At 41.6% G+C, this 18,182-nt stretch overlaps 1 protein-coding gene across 2 annotated transcripts; it reads right to left on the minus strand.

Moving 5' to 3' along the window:
- Positions 1-331: 331 nt before the first annotated feature.
- CRHBP (corticotropin releasing hormone binding protein) lies at positions 332-17,567 on the minus strand. Of its 2 annotated transcripts, none has more exons than XM_073346200.1 (7): positions 17,401-17,567; positions 16,826-16,919; positions 16,356-16,429; positions 11,971-12,181; positions 8,500-8,648; positions 5,565-5,682; positions 332-927 (listed from the first exon to the last, which is right to left on the minus strand). In XM_073346200.1, the coding sequence occupies exons 1-7, from the start codon at positions 17,479-17,481 to the stop codon at positions 770-772; spliced, it is 885 nt and encodes a 294-aa protein (XP_073202301.1). In that variant the 5' UTR covers positions 17,482-17,567; the 3' UTR covers positions 332-769. The 2 variants fall into 2 exon arrangements, with proteins under 2 accessions (XP_073202301.1, XP_073202300.1); XM_073346199.1 differs by having other exon boundaries at positions 16,356-16,513.
- Between the last annotated feature and the right edge of the window lie 615 nt (positions 17,568-18,182).

The following is an 18,182-nucleotide window of genomic DNA, read 5'->3' on the forward strand; positions in this document are numbered from 1 at the left end:
ATATGGGTATGCAACAGTGCAAACTGAATTTATGGCCATAATGTTACTTTAATGGTCCAGTTTTACAGTGACAGATGTCCAAGATTACCATTTCCAAAAAAACTGCACAAGATTTACAAAGTTAACCAGAGAGTTAAACAGCTTCTCAGACAAATGCAACATAAAATTTTGCCAACACTTTGAATGTATTTATTCATGTTTTGACTTGTATAAGGAAAAGTTTCCATGCTACAAATGTTTTTATTAAAAACAAATAATTAGAAATAAATAATAGTACATTTATAGTAATAAATAAGCAATCTTTGCACATACTAATAATGGATTTTCTATTATAAAACTGATGTACATTCCACCATATTTTTTCTTTTTGTGAGTGCATCTGATATAAAAAGGTAAAGTTGCTAATTGAATTTGATATTAATTTGTAGTTTTTATGAGTGCTCATACTAGCTACATAGAGGATTTTCGCCTATGTCCTTTTGAAATAATAATTATATTGGGAACATGGTCTTCTGTTCTCTTTATTAATTTTGGATACAATAAAGGAACCCAAATATTGCAACAAAAAAGTATTATGATAAATAGAAAGATTAACACATTAGATCATTTTTCCTGATTGGTCATGGGAACAGCTGTTTAATATGAAAAAGATAAGGATGCGTATGCCATAGAAAGTTTGATAATACTAGTTAGTTAAAATTAAAAGTACATTGTTTATCAACCAAGACCATATTTTTGCTAGCAGCGTGAAAATGCTTTGAATGGTTTCTCAAATACTAGGGAAGCAGAACTCCTCAATGCTATTCTCCTTTCTGTTTTCCAATTCATATTGGTCAAGCTGATGATACTCAAATGACACACGATTAATATGCTTGCCACTGGACACCATTCGTAGTACAGTATTGTCACAGCCAATCTTCATTTGAGCTAATCAATGAAAAGATAGCGTTTTACATTGTTAGGAATTACTAAATACAAATGTCTAAATATATAGTTGAAAGTATCCATTCTTATATATAACTTTCCCACTATGATGAACTTTTCACCTAGCTGACTGTAGAATGATGACACTACTGAATACAAGTTAAATATTAACAAAATTAAAAAATTAAATTTTGTATTTTTATTATTAATTTTTAAACGGTTTGACCATTTCACCAAATGTTCTATTTACTAATACTAATTCCATATGTTATTTCCACCTGTCCCCTTTCTATGTCTATGCCCTGAAATGTATATGAATGTTAAATGCCATTGATAATAATATTTAAAGGAAACCATTCCCAACCACGGAGGTGTCATTAATAAACCATTTGTGAAATATTTCCTATTGAAAAAATGACAGTTTTTAGGTGCCAACACCAAGAAGATTCCTCCTAATGTAAAAGGTGTGTTTAAATTCTAGTATAGCATGCCCAAGTAGGGAACACTCAGGTTAGTCAGGTTTTCTTCAGACAACACTCCATAGGAGAATTCAGGATGAGAGTACAATGTGCACTTGTAACACAGTGAATGGGGGAGTATCAAAACAGATGTCTACTTCAATCCTGCCTCTTTTCATTACAACAAAGTAAAAGGGCAGGGGCACGCATTGGGGGAAGATGAATTTATCTTTACTAAGAGGAATTATGAACCAATCAGCCTAAATTCAATACCTGGAAAGGTGCTGGAACAAATTATTAATCAATTTGTAAACACCTGAAGAATAATAGGGTTATAAGGAATAGCCCAGCATGGATTTGTCAAGAACAAAACATGTCAAACTAACTTAATTTCCTTCTTTGACAGAGTTACTGGCCTAGTGGATAGGGAGGAAGCAGTAGAGGTGATATATCTTGATTTTAGTAAGGGTTTTGACACAGTCCCACATGACATTCGCATAAGCAAACTAGGGAAATGCGGTCCAGATGAAATTACTATAAAATGGTACACAATTGGTTGAAAAATCATACTCAAAGAGTAGTTATCAATGGTTTGCTATCAAACTGTGAGAATGTGTCCAATTGTGTCCTGCAGAAGTTTGTCCTGAGTCTGGTACTATTCAATATTTTCATTAATGATTTGGATAACTAAGTGGAATGTATGCTTATCAAATTTATGAATGACAGCAAGCTGTGTGGCGTTGCTAGCACTTTGGAGGACAAGACTGGAATTCAAAATGACTTAGTAACTTAGAGAATTGGTCTGCAATCAACAAGATGAAATTCAATAAAGACTAATGCAAAGCATGGCACTTGAGAAGGAAAAGTCAATTGCACAAATACTAATGGGAAATAACTGGCTAGGCAGTAGTACTAGAGAAAAAGATCTGGAGGTTATAGTGAATTACAAATTAAATATGAGTCAACAATGAGATGCCATTGCGAAAAAGACAGATGTATTAACAGGAGTGTTATATGTAAGACACAGAAGGTAACTATCCCACTCTACTCAGCACTGGTGAGGCCTCATCTGGAATATTGTGCCCGCTTTTAGATGTCATGCTTTAAAAAAGATTTAGGCAAATTGCAGAGAGTCCAGACGAGAGCAATAAAAATAATAAAAGGTTTAGAAAACCTGACCTATAGAGGAAAGATTAAAAAAAGGCCATGTTTAGTCTTGTGAAAAGAAGACTGAAAGGGGACCTGATAACAGTCTTCAAATATGTTAAGGGCTGTTATAAAGAGACTGGTGATCAATTGTTCTCCATGTCTACTGAAGGTAGGACAAGACGTAATCAGCTTAATTTGCAGCGAAAGAGATTTGGGTTAGATAGTAGGAAAAACTTTCTAAGTAAAAGGGTAGCTATGCTCTGGAATAGGTTACCAAGGGAGGTTGTGAAATCCCCAGCATTGGAGGTTTTTAAGAACAGGTTAGACAAACATTTGTCAAGAATGGTCTAGGTTTATTTAGTCCTGCCTCAGTGTGGGGTGGATGGACTAGACAACCTCTTGAGGTTACTTCCAGCCCTACATTTCTACGGATAGCTGATTATTTACTTGGTTATTCCACCCCATTGATTAAGAGGCATGAAGACATCTGTGTTTCCATGTTGCATTACCAATGAGTAAGGATATGATTCTGTCATGGACGTCATGGATTCCATGACTTTCTGGGACCTCCATGACTTCTTCTGGGCAGGGCTGCTGGAGCAGAGGCTGGGGTTGGGTCAGCCCCCACCACAGGAGTACTGGCGGGTCTGGAGCAGCTGCAAGCCTTGGCAGTGATCTGTTTGTCATTCCTCTCTCCCGGGTATTTTTAGTAAAAGTCAGGGACATGTTGCAGGCTTCTGTGAATCTTCGTTTAATGCCCATGATCTGTTCCTGACTTTTACTAAAAATAACTATGACAGAATCTTAACCTTACCCACGAGGGAATGTCACATTTTCCTTACTATTAACCTTCCCTCATATCAAAAGGCAGTGCAGACATATTCCTCATGCCTTCCTCAACACATCACCTGTGAAATATACACCTTTGTGCTATCCCTTTTTCAGAGCCCAAGCATGTCCCTTTTAGGATGAACCTGAGCTCTAAGATGTGATGATTGTTCCTAAAGCTTTATAGCAACACATTATGCTGAAACTTATCCATCCTGCTTCAAGTCAGTTCTATAGAATTTATGTTGTTGGTAATCTCTTTTCCCATTCTCTCACCTGTCCTCATTCCTTCCATCCTCACACCTTTTCTACACTTGCTCCCACTCTTTCTCCATTTCCTTTTCCCCTGTGTTCTATTGTACCTTCTCCCTCTCTCTTTTTTCTTCCTCTGCATCTCTCCCCTTCACAGATCAGTCCCTTCTCCCCTTCACTTTTTTCCCAGTTCTTGGTCTTCATCCTGTTAAGTCTTCTGTGCACTCAGAGTCCCCACTGAAATCAGTGGAACTTCTCAGTATGGAGGTTCTACAATACTGAGCTCTGTCTTTCTCATTGCTTCTCCAATTATTCTGCTGTATCTCTCCATATACCTGTGTTTTCCAAATACGCATTAGGAGTGGCATCAGGCCCCAAACCTTGTCAGAGCTCATTGAGCCTGTTATTAAACCCTGCTTTGTGATGAGCTTCCTGAGGAGGAGTTTGGCATTAACCTTTGCAGACCATTTCAAGAACTCAAAGTGGCCTTTTGTATTTGGAGGGAGCCTGAACCCACTGGACTCCCAACCCTTCAGATTCATCCCAATAATATACCATTGTATGATTTCCCTTTCTCTCATTAACTCGAGCACTATTTCACAATGTATTCAAGAGCTGCCTTGGAAACAATATTACCTCATAGGAGCACTCAGCATAGGCTCAGTGACATTTTTTTTGTCTGAGACTTTAATTCTGTTTGCTCTGGTGTAGAGAAGTTTTTCTCAAATGGTGGGTTGTGACCTCAAAGATGGATCATGAAAGGCAATTGGGGGGAGGAGGAGGAGATATCACGAGCTGCTGAATTACAATCTAAAGCAAAGAAAATCTCACTGCCCCATACACCCTTACTCATCACAATCAAGAGTTTTCTGTCAATCTCTCAAATCACATATCCACAAAAGTACATTATATAGGCTTATTATTATCCCACATACATTTTTACTCTTTCTTTTATAATAAATATAAGGAGACTGCAAAAACTTTTTACTTTGAATAACAGGTCATCAGCCTGAAAAGCTTGAGATAACGCTGATTTAGAGCTTTTCTAACGTCCCGCATGTTAGAGAAACTTATGTAAGCAGTACATTTTTTCTTTCCAAAGGAAGAGAAGGCTCTTGGAACTAGAGCTGGGTGAAATTTTTAGGACAAAGCTTTTTCATCAAAAAATGTAGATTCAGGTCGACCAAAACATTTAGCTAGTTTATATTGAATTCAGCAAATTGTTTTGGTCCGAACAAAACAAAACAATCTGAAAAAATCAAAATGTTTTGTTTTGACATTTTTAATGAAACATTTTAATTATTCCATTCAAGATGACTTTTTGTTTTATATTTTACATCAAAGGTATAAATAAGTTTTTAAAAGGTATTAAAAATCACCCTCAAATATTAAACATTTCATTTTGAGTTGGACAAAATATTTTGTTTGACCTGAAATGTATATTTTTTAACTACTTTGGTTTGCCAAAATATTTTAAACATTTTGCTTTTGAGTCACCTTGAAATTATATATAATATATATATTTTCAATTTTTCGGTTCAGTCAGCAGACCAAAAAATTGCTTAATCGCATTGCACAACTTGGGACTTTGAGTAACATATGAAGGACTCCTCCCCCTCCACTCAGAACTTGCCTGCCCTGTTTTGACCTTATCATGGTTGCTAGGAACATCCTTCTGTTGCAGTCCTTATTGACTATGGACATATCTGTAATAAGAATTTTTTTTTAATTGAAGCTTAACCCTGCTGTGGTTTCCAGTCTGTCCTTAAGTTCTCCATCTAGGGGCTGTAATACAGGAAACCTAAACACACTGGTTGAGCTCTTAACAGCTTTGATTCTCAGGTTCTGCTCCATATGAAGTACCCAAGCCTACCAGAAAATCAGATTTCTGCTGTACTCTACTGCTAATTAATTATGTCCTCATGCACAAATTTAAACAAAAGACCTTCTCACCAGAACCATGAAAGGATTGACACAGATCAGCTAGTGGGAACATCTTGGAGGGGTCTAATCCAGTTCCACCCAACAGCTCCACAAAATCTCCCACTCCTGCACAGCCCGTTGATGGTTTCTATAAAGACAGAGACAGAAGATACATTTTGAATATACTTAATAAATTAAACAGTCATTTAGATATCATTTAAATCAATAGGAGTTGTGGGCGCTCAGATCTGTAAAAATCAGGCCCCTTTTGGCCTGTTTAATGCTCTAATTTGAAGTTAGCAAATTTAATGTCCTCAAGAGACCATACAAGTAATCTATAGATGGATTTTAGCAATAGGAGTACCCAATTAAGGTTTTGGATCATGTTGGCTCTAACAAACCAAATCATCCTATCAAAAACAGTAAGATACGATAGCTGTGGTACTGAAATATATTACCTTTGCAAAGTTTAGTTAATTAACAAAGGTACTGCAATGAATTTTTGCTGCTAATATAATCCTAACTATAAATTCCACACACACACAGAGCTGTGCAAATAACTGACTTTTTGGTTCACTGGCAATTACGAAAAATAAAAAAATTAAAATGTTTCAAGTAGACCCTGAAAACATTTTTTTTTTTTTTTTTTTTTTTTTGCAAATTGAAAAGTCAGAAAAATTGTTTGGGGTCAAATGAAATTGTCAAAAAAATGTTTCATTTCAATGTTGAGAGAGAGAGAGAGTGTGTGTGAGTGTGTGTGTGTGTGCGTGTGCGCACGTGCCTCACTCTGTTTCACCATCCCATTACATTTCTAGGTAGTTGTCAGAGTGACAACTAACCAGGCTATGCTGTTCACTAAGTTAACTTACAGTGAAAATATCAGGAGAGCACAACATTCCCCCTCCATGTTTACCAAGTAGGGAGCATTGTGAAAGGAACAGAAACCCCATTTAGCTGACCTAAAATCCACTGGGGCAGGGTGAAAGAGGATTTTGGAGCCAACACAAAAGTCCCTTCCCTGCAATCCTGGGGAAACCCCTCAGTACATTTTGGCTTCTATGGACTGAGGGAGCTGGGGAGAGTCTCTTTCTGCAGCTTCATTGTCTTAGAAAACTGCAAAGATTTTCTTCTGTGGTTTAATGCTCACTGCCAGCGCTACCTTATACCAACTCCCATTCTGCTGCTTCAACCCATGGTAAGAGCTGTGCTCAGTTAGTTTCCCCTATTCCTTTTCCTGTTACAATCCCACGTCTGTCTGTTAATGATTAAGTCACACTCATTTTGCACACCACCACATGCCAAATTGGTGCAAATTACATTTCTAGACAACTTCTGCCACCATTTATGTGATTGCAGGCCCAGAGACTTCAGTGAGACACATGGGACTCCGTGTGGGACAAAAGAGGTGTGCGTCTATTGGCAGGATTGGATCCACAGGCATTTTCAGCTAGTTTATAATGGGCAAACTCTGTTTTTTCACTTAGGAGACCTACATTTATTGGGGTTTTTTTGCCCTGGCAATAATCTAAGAACTATGTTTGTGGGAACACTCTCTCTCCTTGGTCAGAGACAACCATGTAAATCCATGCAAGGATGGCTAGTAAGGCAAGGTGATACTTGGGTACTGGTTTGAGCTGGATCCTCAGAGATTTAAGATATGCAGTTTATTTACTGAATCACCCAGGCTCCCATAAATGTTCTCTTTTTTAAATTAAACTATTTCTGTGCCTCAAACAAAACAGCAATGGTATAATCAATATATAATGAGTTTTTATGAAATAGCAATGGTATAATCAATATATGATGAGAATTTATGAAGTGGTTAAAAATTATACTTCAAACTCCACAGCCTGAACATTGCTGTTACCTGCATGAAATCCAGTACCTTAGCTTTAATCATTTGCTGTTCTTTCCCATACGTTGTTTACACCCAAATCTTGACCCTATGGTGCTTGATATCATGAAGCTGGATAGAAACCAGGCCCCTTGCGGGACTCCATAGGTATGGAACACTATTGAAAACCTTTGGGCAAAGGAGCTCCAGAGAAGCAAAGAGCCCCTCCAAATCCATGGAGAGGCAAGCAGGTTCCTCCACAGCTCAGTGATGGAAGAGCATAAAGAGGCTGCACAACTTGAAGATTATCAGCTGGTAGTTCTGCAAGGCAGCCAAGACAGGAGAAGCACCCCCTGGGACAAAGAAATCTGCCCCACTTCTTCCCCCAGTCTGCATGTTATGGGAGGGAAAGGCTCTTTGCAGCAGTGGGTGTTCCTCCTGTTCTTGGAACCCTTCAGAACTAACAGCTGCTTATTGTTAGGTTGTGTGTGTAATCCTTTTAAGCTCCTCCATGGCTGAGCTGTGGAAGAACCTGCTTGCCTCTCTATGGATTTGGAGGGGCTCTTTGCTTGCTCTGGGCCTCCCTCCTACCATACTAATAGGCTTAAATTATAAATGGGTCTTCTTGGGAAGACCTGTTGTGGTCCAAATGGGTTACTATGATCTTCAGAGGAATCCAGTCAGCAGAGTTTCCCCTGGCTCAACTCAAGGTACTAATTTTATACCATTTCCATAGATTTCAAACCACCCCAGGTCCAATTCTGCAAGTTAACAAGTCCCCTCCACTCCTACTGAAATAAAAAGGGACAGAAGGTTCTCAGCACCTCATGGGACTGGGTCCATTGTAAATAGATTCCTGCTTTTAATGTCTGTCATACTAAACACACCCATAACTACACAATATGTGTTACCCTTTTGCCTGTTTCAGACCTTCACTACTGGTTGTGTGAAATGCAGATTGGATGCTCTTTTGAGCAGAAGCTTGGTTTCTTATGAGATGCCTCGCACATATAAGGGGACTCAACATATTAATAATCGTAAATATACAAATAACACTCTGTATAACCTCATTATCTATGCTACACTCCAGCTGAAGACATTAATTTACTACGACACAAACAAACAACTCACCTTTAAATGGAGGCTATTTAAATGTCCCAGTATAAGGTCAGATATTTTTATCACCACTGGATAGATTATGGAAAAACTGCAGTTTCTGTGCTGATGAGGAATTACCAGGGTAAACCTTCCCGTAGGGGTCTGAGAGATGACATTGCAAGCTTTAGCACAGGAAAAAGATACAGTGTAATTAGTCACAATCTGCATACAGCATAGATTTAGACATCCAACTGTGTTCTAGACACTCTTGATGTAATTGCAGCTCACAGGCCAAACTCACAGGGCCAGATTCTGCCCCCGGGACCTCTACTGACTTCAGCAGAGTTATTTTGATTTACAGCTGGTGTAATCATGAACAGAATCTGGCCTGCAGGCCGTGTCATTACACTTCCAAAATAGGCCAGTCTGCACTCTTCACTGTATCCCATTTTCTCAAATAATGGATCCTATCAAAGAACAATTCATTTTATTACTATTTATTATAAATAGAATGCTGAAAAAAGATTCACTCAGCATTTCCTTTGGCTAGTACATGGTATTGTTCTCTAGCAATTGCCAGCATATCACTCAGAACGTAATATCACATGTCAAAGAACTTAAAGAAACTCCTTTTAGCTGAGTATTTTAGACTACATCTACACTGTAGCTGCGGGTATAATTAGAAGGTTTTGTAGATTATCTGAGCTACCTTTAATCCAGCTAGTCTGCTAAAAATAGCAGTGAAGACACGAAGGCCCGGGCTTGTGGTTTTGGGTTTGTTTATTCTTACAGCTCTGTAGTGCCTAGTGAAGACACTACCTATGCCGACGGGAGAGCTTCTCCCATTGGCGTAGTTACTCCGTCTCCCTGAGAGGTTGTAGCTATGTCTACGAGAGACGCCCTCCTGTCGACATAGTGGGTTAGGTCAGGATTTTCCACATCCCTGAGTGACGTAGTTATACCAATATAAGGTTGTAGTGTAGACCAGGGCTTAGCTATACTTGTGGAACATACAAGCCTGCCTGCCCTCCCCAGGTACATCCTTGCATTGCTAGCCCACACTGAAGCCTGCACCACCGCATCCTCACTGCTATTTTTAGCAAGCTGGCTATATTAAAGGTAGTGAGGGTACACGTACACCAGCTGCAAATAATTCCCCTGACTGCAGTGTAGATGTAGCCTTAGACCTGATCCTGCAGCTGACTCTGCCTGGGTTGACTCTTGAATCTTCATGGAGTCCAATTGACTTCAGTGGGGCTCTGCATAGGGGCACGGGTTTCTTAGGGATTAAGACCTAGCTCTTTGGTCAGTATTTAATAATAAGCTACATATTACATGAAGTCCACTAGCTATTATCTTACATTATGTATCTATTAAAACATTCATTGATAGCCATGTTCTGCCCCCACTTACTCACACTGAAAGGGATCCCATTGAAACCAGAGGATGAATATTGGTTTTATTTTAAAATCTTCATTAAATTGATAGATTCAGCCATTACTGATGGCAGCTTACCTTGTGTCTCCGTGGTGCAGAGCAGCGACTCTTTTTGGCACACTTGTTTCTGCCATATTTAAGATCCTATATTTTCATTCCAAGGAATCTTTCACCTTTAAAGAGGATTTATTCTAATGTATGGCTCAGACATTGTCCCTAGATCCACACAGAACCCACTTTGTGCAGCTCACCTCCCACCCTGCTCAATCCTGCAGGGGACCCACGCTCTGGTTCAGGGTCCACCATATGGAGCAGAAGGAGACTGGATGAGCTGAAGAGAGAAGTGAGTGAAACCGGGGGATCCAGGTCTCCCCTTATCCTGGCCCTGGGTGTTGTACTGTCATTTCCTCAGAACAGTCACAGGCAGGGGAAGGCTCCAGAGGAATCATGCTGCAGAGAAGCGGTGCCTGGTATCAGAGCCCACATGGAAGCACAAACCTCCCAGAGATCATCCAGATTTGGGGTCAGCCCCCGCAGCCTTTCATGTGGGGAGGGAGGAGATTAAACCCCACCCTTTCCATGGGGGATCCTCACAGAGAATTCCTTCCTCTGAGTTTCCTCCCATGCACAGGATAGTTTGGGCCTAGAATATAAAGTAGGGCATATTCAGTGTGGGTAAGGGTGGCAGAACTGCACTCTGAGTTAGAAGAAAAGGAGTTCTTGTTGCACCTTAGAGACTAACAAATTTATTTGAGCATAAGCTTTCGTGAGCTACAGCTCACTTCATCGGATGCATGCAGTGGAAAATACAGTGGGGAGATTTATATACACAGAGAACATGAAACAATGGGTATTACCATACACACTGTAAGGAGAGTGATCAGGTAAGGTGAGCTATTACCAGCAGGAGTGGGGGGGAGCGGGGAACCTTTTGTAGTGATAATCAAGGTGGGCCATTTCCAGCAGTTGACAAGAACGTGTGAGGAACAGTGGGGGGTGGGGGGGAGAATAAACATGGGGAAATAGTTTTACTTTGTGTAATGACACATCCACTCCCAGTCTTTATTCAAGCCTAAGTTAATTGTATCTAGTTTGCAAATTAATTCCAATGCAGCAGTCTCTCACTGGAGTCTGGTTTTAAAGTTTTTTGTTGTTGAAGAATTGCCACTTTTAGGTCTGTAATCGAGTGACCAAAAAGATTGAAGTGTTCTCTGACTGGTTTTTGAATGTTATAATTCTTGACACCTGATTTGTACATTGGCCAAACTGGACAGTCTCTATGTAAAAGAATAAATGGACACAAATCTAAGGTGCCACAAGTACTCCTTTTCTTTTTGCAGATACAGACTAACACGGCTGCTACCCTGAAACCTGTCACTCTGAGTTAGCATGTTTATCAAATGAATAGTAACTGGACTGGGTTGAATAGTAACTGGACTGGGTTGGCAAATAAATTGTTTGCTGAATTTTGTGCTGTTTTAAGTAAATATTTTTCATTTGGTCAGTTTATAGACCTGTGCAAATCATTTAAAAACATTGCCATAGAGTAATTTGACAAAATTCACCATGGATTTCAAATAACATATTTGAATATTTTTTCTCATTACCTACCCAGCTCTAGTCATTTGCCAAATTTAAGATTCTTAAAGTAATACCATTTACTCTTATTGGATATATTAACGTTATAGATTGGAACAAATCTTTGAAATAAAAATTCCTTGGATCTTACATATAGCAGGCTTTCTTAAAAAATCTCTCGTATTTCACTGACTTTCTCTCTTAATGTGAGACACAAGCTTAGCCTATATAAGTACTTTCTAAACCAGGTCCTCAGCTGGTATAAATTCTCATAGCTCCATTGAACAATGTCACTTTACAGCAGCTAGGAATCTGGTCTTCTAAGTCTATCAATTTACTGAAGACTTCAAAACGATTTCAGAGAGCGTGGTTTTAAGTTTACCAGCTTCTTTTCAACTGTACTGCTTCATGATAATTGGTTCTTTTTGGTTCCTAATCCAAATGTAGCCCATCTGACAATCCAAGTGGCAATATGAAAATCAGACTTACGGAAGAGGTTGTCATTTTTCTTTATTGTAAATGTAAATCCATTCCCAGGTTCATGAATTCTGAAGAAGATCATTGCCACATTCTGGGATGACCTGATGCTCCTACGGATGTTGCCGCTTTTGCAAAAATCTACATATCTTTCTGAAGTAGGGAGAGGATGGTCCAAAGAACTAGGAAACTTCTCACCTTTGAGTATCCAGCCATCAAACACCTACAGGGGTTCAGTGATTCAAAGAACAGTTCAGGTTTGTTACCATTCTGTCAGCAGTCTCCAGACATGTCAAAGATTACAGAGTGTAAAAGATGTAAAAGAGGCTCCAGTTTAGAGTTTTCCTCTAAAGGTGGAGTTTGACAGTAAGATTTTCAAAAGCACATAAGGGAATTAGGAACACAGGACCCATTTATTTTCAATGAGCTCCTAACTCCCCTGGATGGTTTTGAATAGCCAACCCTGAAACTGATCCTTCCCACAATGATGCCACTTCAAAAAGGAAAACAAACTTGCATTTTACAAATCCTTGGCAGAATCCAACCCCTCCCCCTCATGTTTAAACACTAAAGGGATTAAAAACCAGTCCTTCCTGACATTTTTACAAAGGGTCTTATGTTTTTCAGACCCCTCTGCCTTCACAAGGCAGTGTTTATGACCTTGATATATCTCTTAATGCTTTGTGCTCCTGGAAATAATATCAGATCTCATGGGGGATCAATTTTAAAAAATGCTGAAAGATAACATTATATTTTGCATGGTGGCAGCTGACAGAACAATGCATCTTCACAGTCAACACCCATTCTCTGAAGCTTCCTGCCTGGCTTTGCTGCCCTGTCTGATGCTGCTCCCCACCCTCTGTGCATCCTATCCCTCTGCTTCCAGAGCCCTGCTACCTCTCTGGTTCTGTAGCTATGCCCTTACCAGCTCCTCACCCTTGCTGAATCCATCTCACCTATCCTTCCCTCTCGCACCAAACAGCCTTCCAGTTACCTGTGGAGGTTTGACAGCCAGAGTTTCAGTCCAACAAACCAGGAAAGTTTGAGTGAGATTCTGAGGAACTGCATGTGTACTATGTTGTGGGTGGTTGTGTGCTGGTGGTGAGGAGTCTGTGAATGCACTTGAGCACTCTAATCTTTGAGGAGTAAGGTCTGTGAATGGAGTCTGGTTGGGATTCTGCTGCTGCTTTACCTGGTAATCACCTTGTTTTTTGTTGGTTGTGCTGGGAGGAAAGGCACTTTTGCAGCCTTATCAGCAATTTAACAAACTTTCTTGTGTGGGTAGGTATTGGTCCCACATCAAAGGCACGGAAATGCAGCTGTATTCTAGGTCAGAGTGTGACTAAGTATTTTAAGATTATATAGAGTTCTATCCTGCAAACTCTACTTGCAAGAAGATGACTGCTTCCATGAATAAAGGTTTTCAGAATGATGTCCTTAGATGGTTAGGTCCTATTTATACTTCAGGGGCATGTACCATGTGTTCATATTATTTACATTTATATTATGGCAGCCACAGAGGAGTCAGCCAGATCAGTTCTCATTGTGTTAGGCCCTGCCCACAGACGCCAAGTAGTAGACATTCCCTGACCCAAACAGTTTACAATCTAAACAGATAACACAGAACAGGTGGGTGAACGAAACAAGTTGATGGCGGGATGGGATAACAAAAATAATATGCTAGCTGGTCCTTGGCCAATGAATAGCAATAATTCCAATTTGCCACCTGCCTCACTCTTATTCTTGTTATCTTCTGTCTTGCTCAGTGCTCTTCATACCATATGTACCTAAAAATAATGCTTATATTAGCGATCATCTTCTTGATAATTACTACAAGTAGATCTCGTATTATAATCCTAATCCAGCAATACCAAACAGACTCAACTAGTAGTGGATTTGTTGATTTTTTTGACACCAGGTGTTTAGTCCAAAACCACCAATGAAATTAGAAGGATCTGTGTTTCTATATTCCCTGTGGTTAAAAGAAAGTAACTGCTGATGTTTCAGTCAACATATGTAGATAAATGCATGTATTTTATGTTAGAGACTGTACTTTTCCCAGGGCTAATGTTGGTTGTATTTAATGAAGGGAAGATGGAGTGAGAATCTCATGGTTTAAAACTATCTTTTTTTATTATTATTCCATTATTATTACTGTTCCATTATTACTAAGCCAAGCTTTTGACTGATGTCATCTAGCATCAATGTCAAACATATGTCACCATCTCAACCTCTAACTATTAATTACTTTGATGCCTCTGCCTTTTTCCACTTGGAATGTTTTAATGCTTGTTTTTAATTGGATAGAAGACATTCCTGAGCCCTGGCACTTCATCTTGAAAAATCAGCATGATAAATCTTCAGTGAAGAATTCCTGCCAGTATTACTGCTTGTGCTAGGCCAGACCTTTTTCTTTCTGTGCCTTTCCTTTTAATGAGGGAGACACGGTAGGTGAGGTAATATCTTTTATTGGGCCAAAGGTACAAGTTTTGGAGCTTCACATAGCTCTTCTTCAGGTCTGGGGAAGGTAACCAGAGTGTCCCAACTTGTATTTAGCTTAGGCATGCTGTTAACCTTCCCCAGAGCTGAAGAAGAGCTCTTTGAAACTCCAGAGCTTGAACCTTTCACCAACAGAAGTTGGTCCAATAAAAAATATTACCTCAACCACTTTGTCCCTTTCTCATCCTGAAACCAACTGAGCTACAACATTTCCTTCTCATCTCACTCTGAGGCTTGTGCTGACCATGAAAGAACATAACAGTAAACATGGCATCAAATTTGCCCTTACGGTGTTCTGGGAAAATTTGTGAGAATACTGTTTGTCAGAGCCAAAACAAATTAAGTATCTGCACTGCAATTAGCTTAACTGAGCAACTACCCTTTGAGCCCTGATTCACTTGTCTTCTCATTGCTTTTACTCAGCAAGCCATTACATGCTTCAGTGGTTTTCATGTAGAGCACTTAGACGCTAAGGGCCAGAACCTGCAAGCATTTAGTGAGGAATCCTTATGCTTATAGGGAAAGGCTTTCTTACCTAAGGATCAGGCCCCAGATCTTCTAGAGCAGCAAATCCTTATCAAGTGGCTACATATGGGTGTTAGAATATAAGCAGGTAAAGCTGTTTGTAAGAATTGTGAAACTCAGAGTGTAGGTTGAAGAAAAGCCACAAAGGCCCCTAGTGAAGTTCTGTCTGAATTTTTCTGGCCCCAAAGAAAAGGTCCAGTGTTAAATGCCATGGCTCCACAGGAGGTCCCCAGTATCACTTCTCCCCTCCCCTATCATCACCCACTGGCAATGTGATCCCTGTGGAGATCCCAAGATGGGAGAAACTACAAAGGAGTAATACAGCAGGGAACTGTATTTCCATGGGGAAGTCAAAAGTCCAAGGCCTGACTTGGTTCCTTCCACACCTCCTCCTTATTTCCTGTCCTCATCCACAGACCCCTGCCGGGAAAGAAGAGGGTATAGCCCCCACCCATGTTAAGATTAGGGGGCACCATAAGGTCATGACCCAGGCACTTTGAAGCCTCCCTTGGTCTCATTAACTGAATTAAGTACTTGGTTTCAGAGTAGCAGCCATGTTAGTCTGTATCCACAAAAAGAAAAGGAGTACTTGTGGCACCTTAGAGACTAACAAATTTATTTGAGCATAAGCTTTCGTGAGCTACAGCTCACTTCATCGGATCCGATGAAGTGAGCTGTAGCTCACAAAAGTTTTTGCTTAAATAAATTTGTTAGTCTCTAAAGTGCTACAAGTACTCCTTTTTTAAGTACTTGGTGAAAGTTTCTCCCTGGTGTAAGGCCATTGAAGTCAAAGTTTTCCAGTGATGTTTTCTTAGTTCTTAAATATAATTGACCATGAGTCATGGAGTTCATTCTGTTTAAGGAGAATGCCATGAAAAGCTCCACTGGAGCCATTTAAAAGAAAGAAAGCACCAAGCCCCTCATCAGTAAACTGAAGCTAAATGCTTGTGCAGTGAAAATCCTCTGAGAGCTACAGTAATATCAACAGCATTCGTGTGATTCATCGTGTTACAAAAGCAACAACAAAGCAACACTAACGAGGCTACCTGGGCTTCTCTTTAAAACCGATCACATGAAAACAGGGAGGAAGAAACAGCCAGGGGTCCTCTGTGAGAGTGCTGAAACGTTTGCACTGCAGTTTAACAAGCAACCCCGCCTGCATCATGATCAGATCTTACAGGGGGAGAGCTTCAGAAGCGCCTAAGGGGGTTAGGAGCACAAGTACGAATGACAGTTACCTTTTAAACCTCTGAAACACATATACACACACACACACATTTCCCCTCCATCCCCCCACACCCATAAATGCCATGTCCTGTGCCTGGTTAGTATATGGAGGACGGGAGTATCACCAGGAGTTGCCAGCCTCCTACCTTCAGGAAGTCTCCCCCTTGGCAGTCAATATTGACGAAGTCATAGTCTATTGTGATGAGCTCCTCGGGGTCTCCTATGAAAAAAGCGGCACAGTGCAGCTGGGGCTGCTCGGCGGTGAAGGTGAACTGCCCCTCCACGCTCAGCATGTCAATGCATCCTGGAGAGACAGAGGCCGCGTCTCAGCGCCGCTCCCGCAGGGAGACCCGCGCCCAGCTCCCTCTGGCCGTGCTGCAGAGAGGCACCCCCGGCCGCCCCCCATGGGGAGAGCTGAGCCGGGGGGGAGTCGGGCTTAGACCTCCATGCCAAGGGCCCAAGCTGAGCACCCCATCTCCCACTCCCTTAGCCAGGAGCTCCCCACATCACGCGTGTCCGAGTTCTCACCTCAGCCTCCTCCTCCCCCCCAGTTCAGACCGCCCGCTCTGAGCTCTCCCCGGGCCTCCCGCCTTAGCCGAGAAGCGAAGAAACTCACTGAGCGCCCGATGGTAGAGCTGCCTGCCTGACAACTCCCGCTTCAGGTCTGCGCTGAGGAGCAGAAAGGGCTCGTCCTCGCCAGCACCCCTGGCCTGGGGAAAGGAAACACTCGGGCAAGAACAGCCTGGGCCAAGGGGACATGGGCTGACGGCAGCAGCCCTCCCTCGCCCTGCACCCCCCTGACACAGGTGTCAGCGAATGGCATCCCGCCCTCCTCCACAAATGGGCCCGCGCAGACAACGCTTCGTCTGAAACTTCCTGCCTGTCACGGTCTAAGGCAGCCGGCTCCAGAGGGGACCCGCGCGGGAGAGAGGGCGCGAGCAAGCCGGGTGCACGGTGAGTCTCTCAATCCCTTAGCCAAGCTGCCAGCCGGCTGCGGGAAGGGGCACTAGCTGGGGACATGGGGAGAGGACCTGCTGCCTTTAATGTTACCTCCAGTCTGCTCCGAAGGCTTTGGAAGGGAGTGGGAGGGGTAGAGGACTCAGGCAGGATGCCCTAAACCTGGAACTGCGAGTTGGAAGAAGGCTGGAGAAGGTGTGATGAGCTGTGAAAGGTGCCAGTTGCATTGCTCACCTCTAGGTATCTGGTTTCCCCCTTGAGGGCTGCCAAGAAGATCAGGATGCAGTGGCACTGAAGTCTGAAAGCAGAAGCCATGCTGGCACTTCCTCTCTGGTCCCTGACTCTCTCTCACTGTCTAAGTTTTCTTTCTTGTCTGTGCTGATAGGCAGCAGCCTGTGGGGTTCCTTTGACAGACCCTTTTTATAGAGCTGTTGGGAGGGGAGGCACTTGGTCCCTGTACTGCTAGGAATTCAGTTACCATGGGTTACCCTATCTCAGTGACAAAGTACGTGGGTATGACGAGGGTCCAAATCACAGCCACAAATTTCCAAGCCAGTCTAGCTCTTCTCATTGGCAGCTGTCTTTTCTACTTACCTGTCTGGCATAGTTAAACAGCTACAGGGAGAAGCGCACTGTCCCTCTGCACCTACTAAATGTGGGACTGATAGTTAGAATTAGCCCAACTGTCCAAAGGCAAAGCAGGAAACAAAGAGCCCCGCCGCATCCCTCTCCCCTTACATGGAATTGCACAGGAAAGGCAGCAGCAGCATCCCACACTGAACCAGAACCTGTTCATATGCTATATTAACTGGACCCTCTGATTTCCTGGGTGTCTGCAATGCTATCAGTCCCTATAAGGGCTCTTACCAATGGTTTGCTAGACTCTGAGATGCTTTGCATAGTGTTATATGAACATGAATTGATTATCCCTCACAATGCCCTTGTGGAGGAGGTAGATAAATGGGGTCTTCTCTCCTAGAGATGTTTCAGAGTAGCAGCCGTGTTAGTCTGTATCC

Source organism: Lepidochelys kempii, chromosome 5 (genome assembly GCF_965140265.1).
Source record: "Lepidochelys kempii isolate rLepKem1 chromosome 5, rLepKem1.hap2, whole genome shotgun sequence".
Classification (NCBI taxonomy): domain Eukaryota; kingdom Metazoa; phylum Chordata; order Testudines; family Cheloniidae; genus Lepidochelys; species Lepidochelys kempii.

Excerpts from the sequence above, each read along its gene's own strand:
- CRHBP (XM_073346199.1), bottom strand. The coding sequence starts at position 17,481 with ATGGCTTCTGCTTTCAGACTTCAGTGCCACTGCATCCTGATCTTCTTG. Across the intron at positions 8,649-11,970 it reads GAAAAATGACAACCTCTTCC|CTTGCAATGTCATCTCTCAG; the intron begins GTAAGTCTGATT and ends CCTGTGCTAAAG. Across the intron at positions 928-5,564 it reads TCAATCCTTTCATGGTTCTG|CTCAAATGAAGATTGGCTGT; the intron begins GTGAGAAGGTCT and ends TTCATTGATTAG.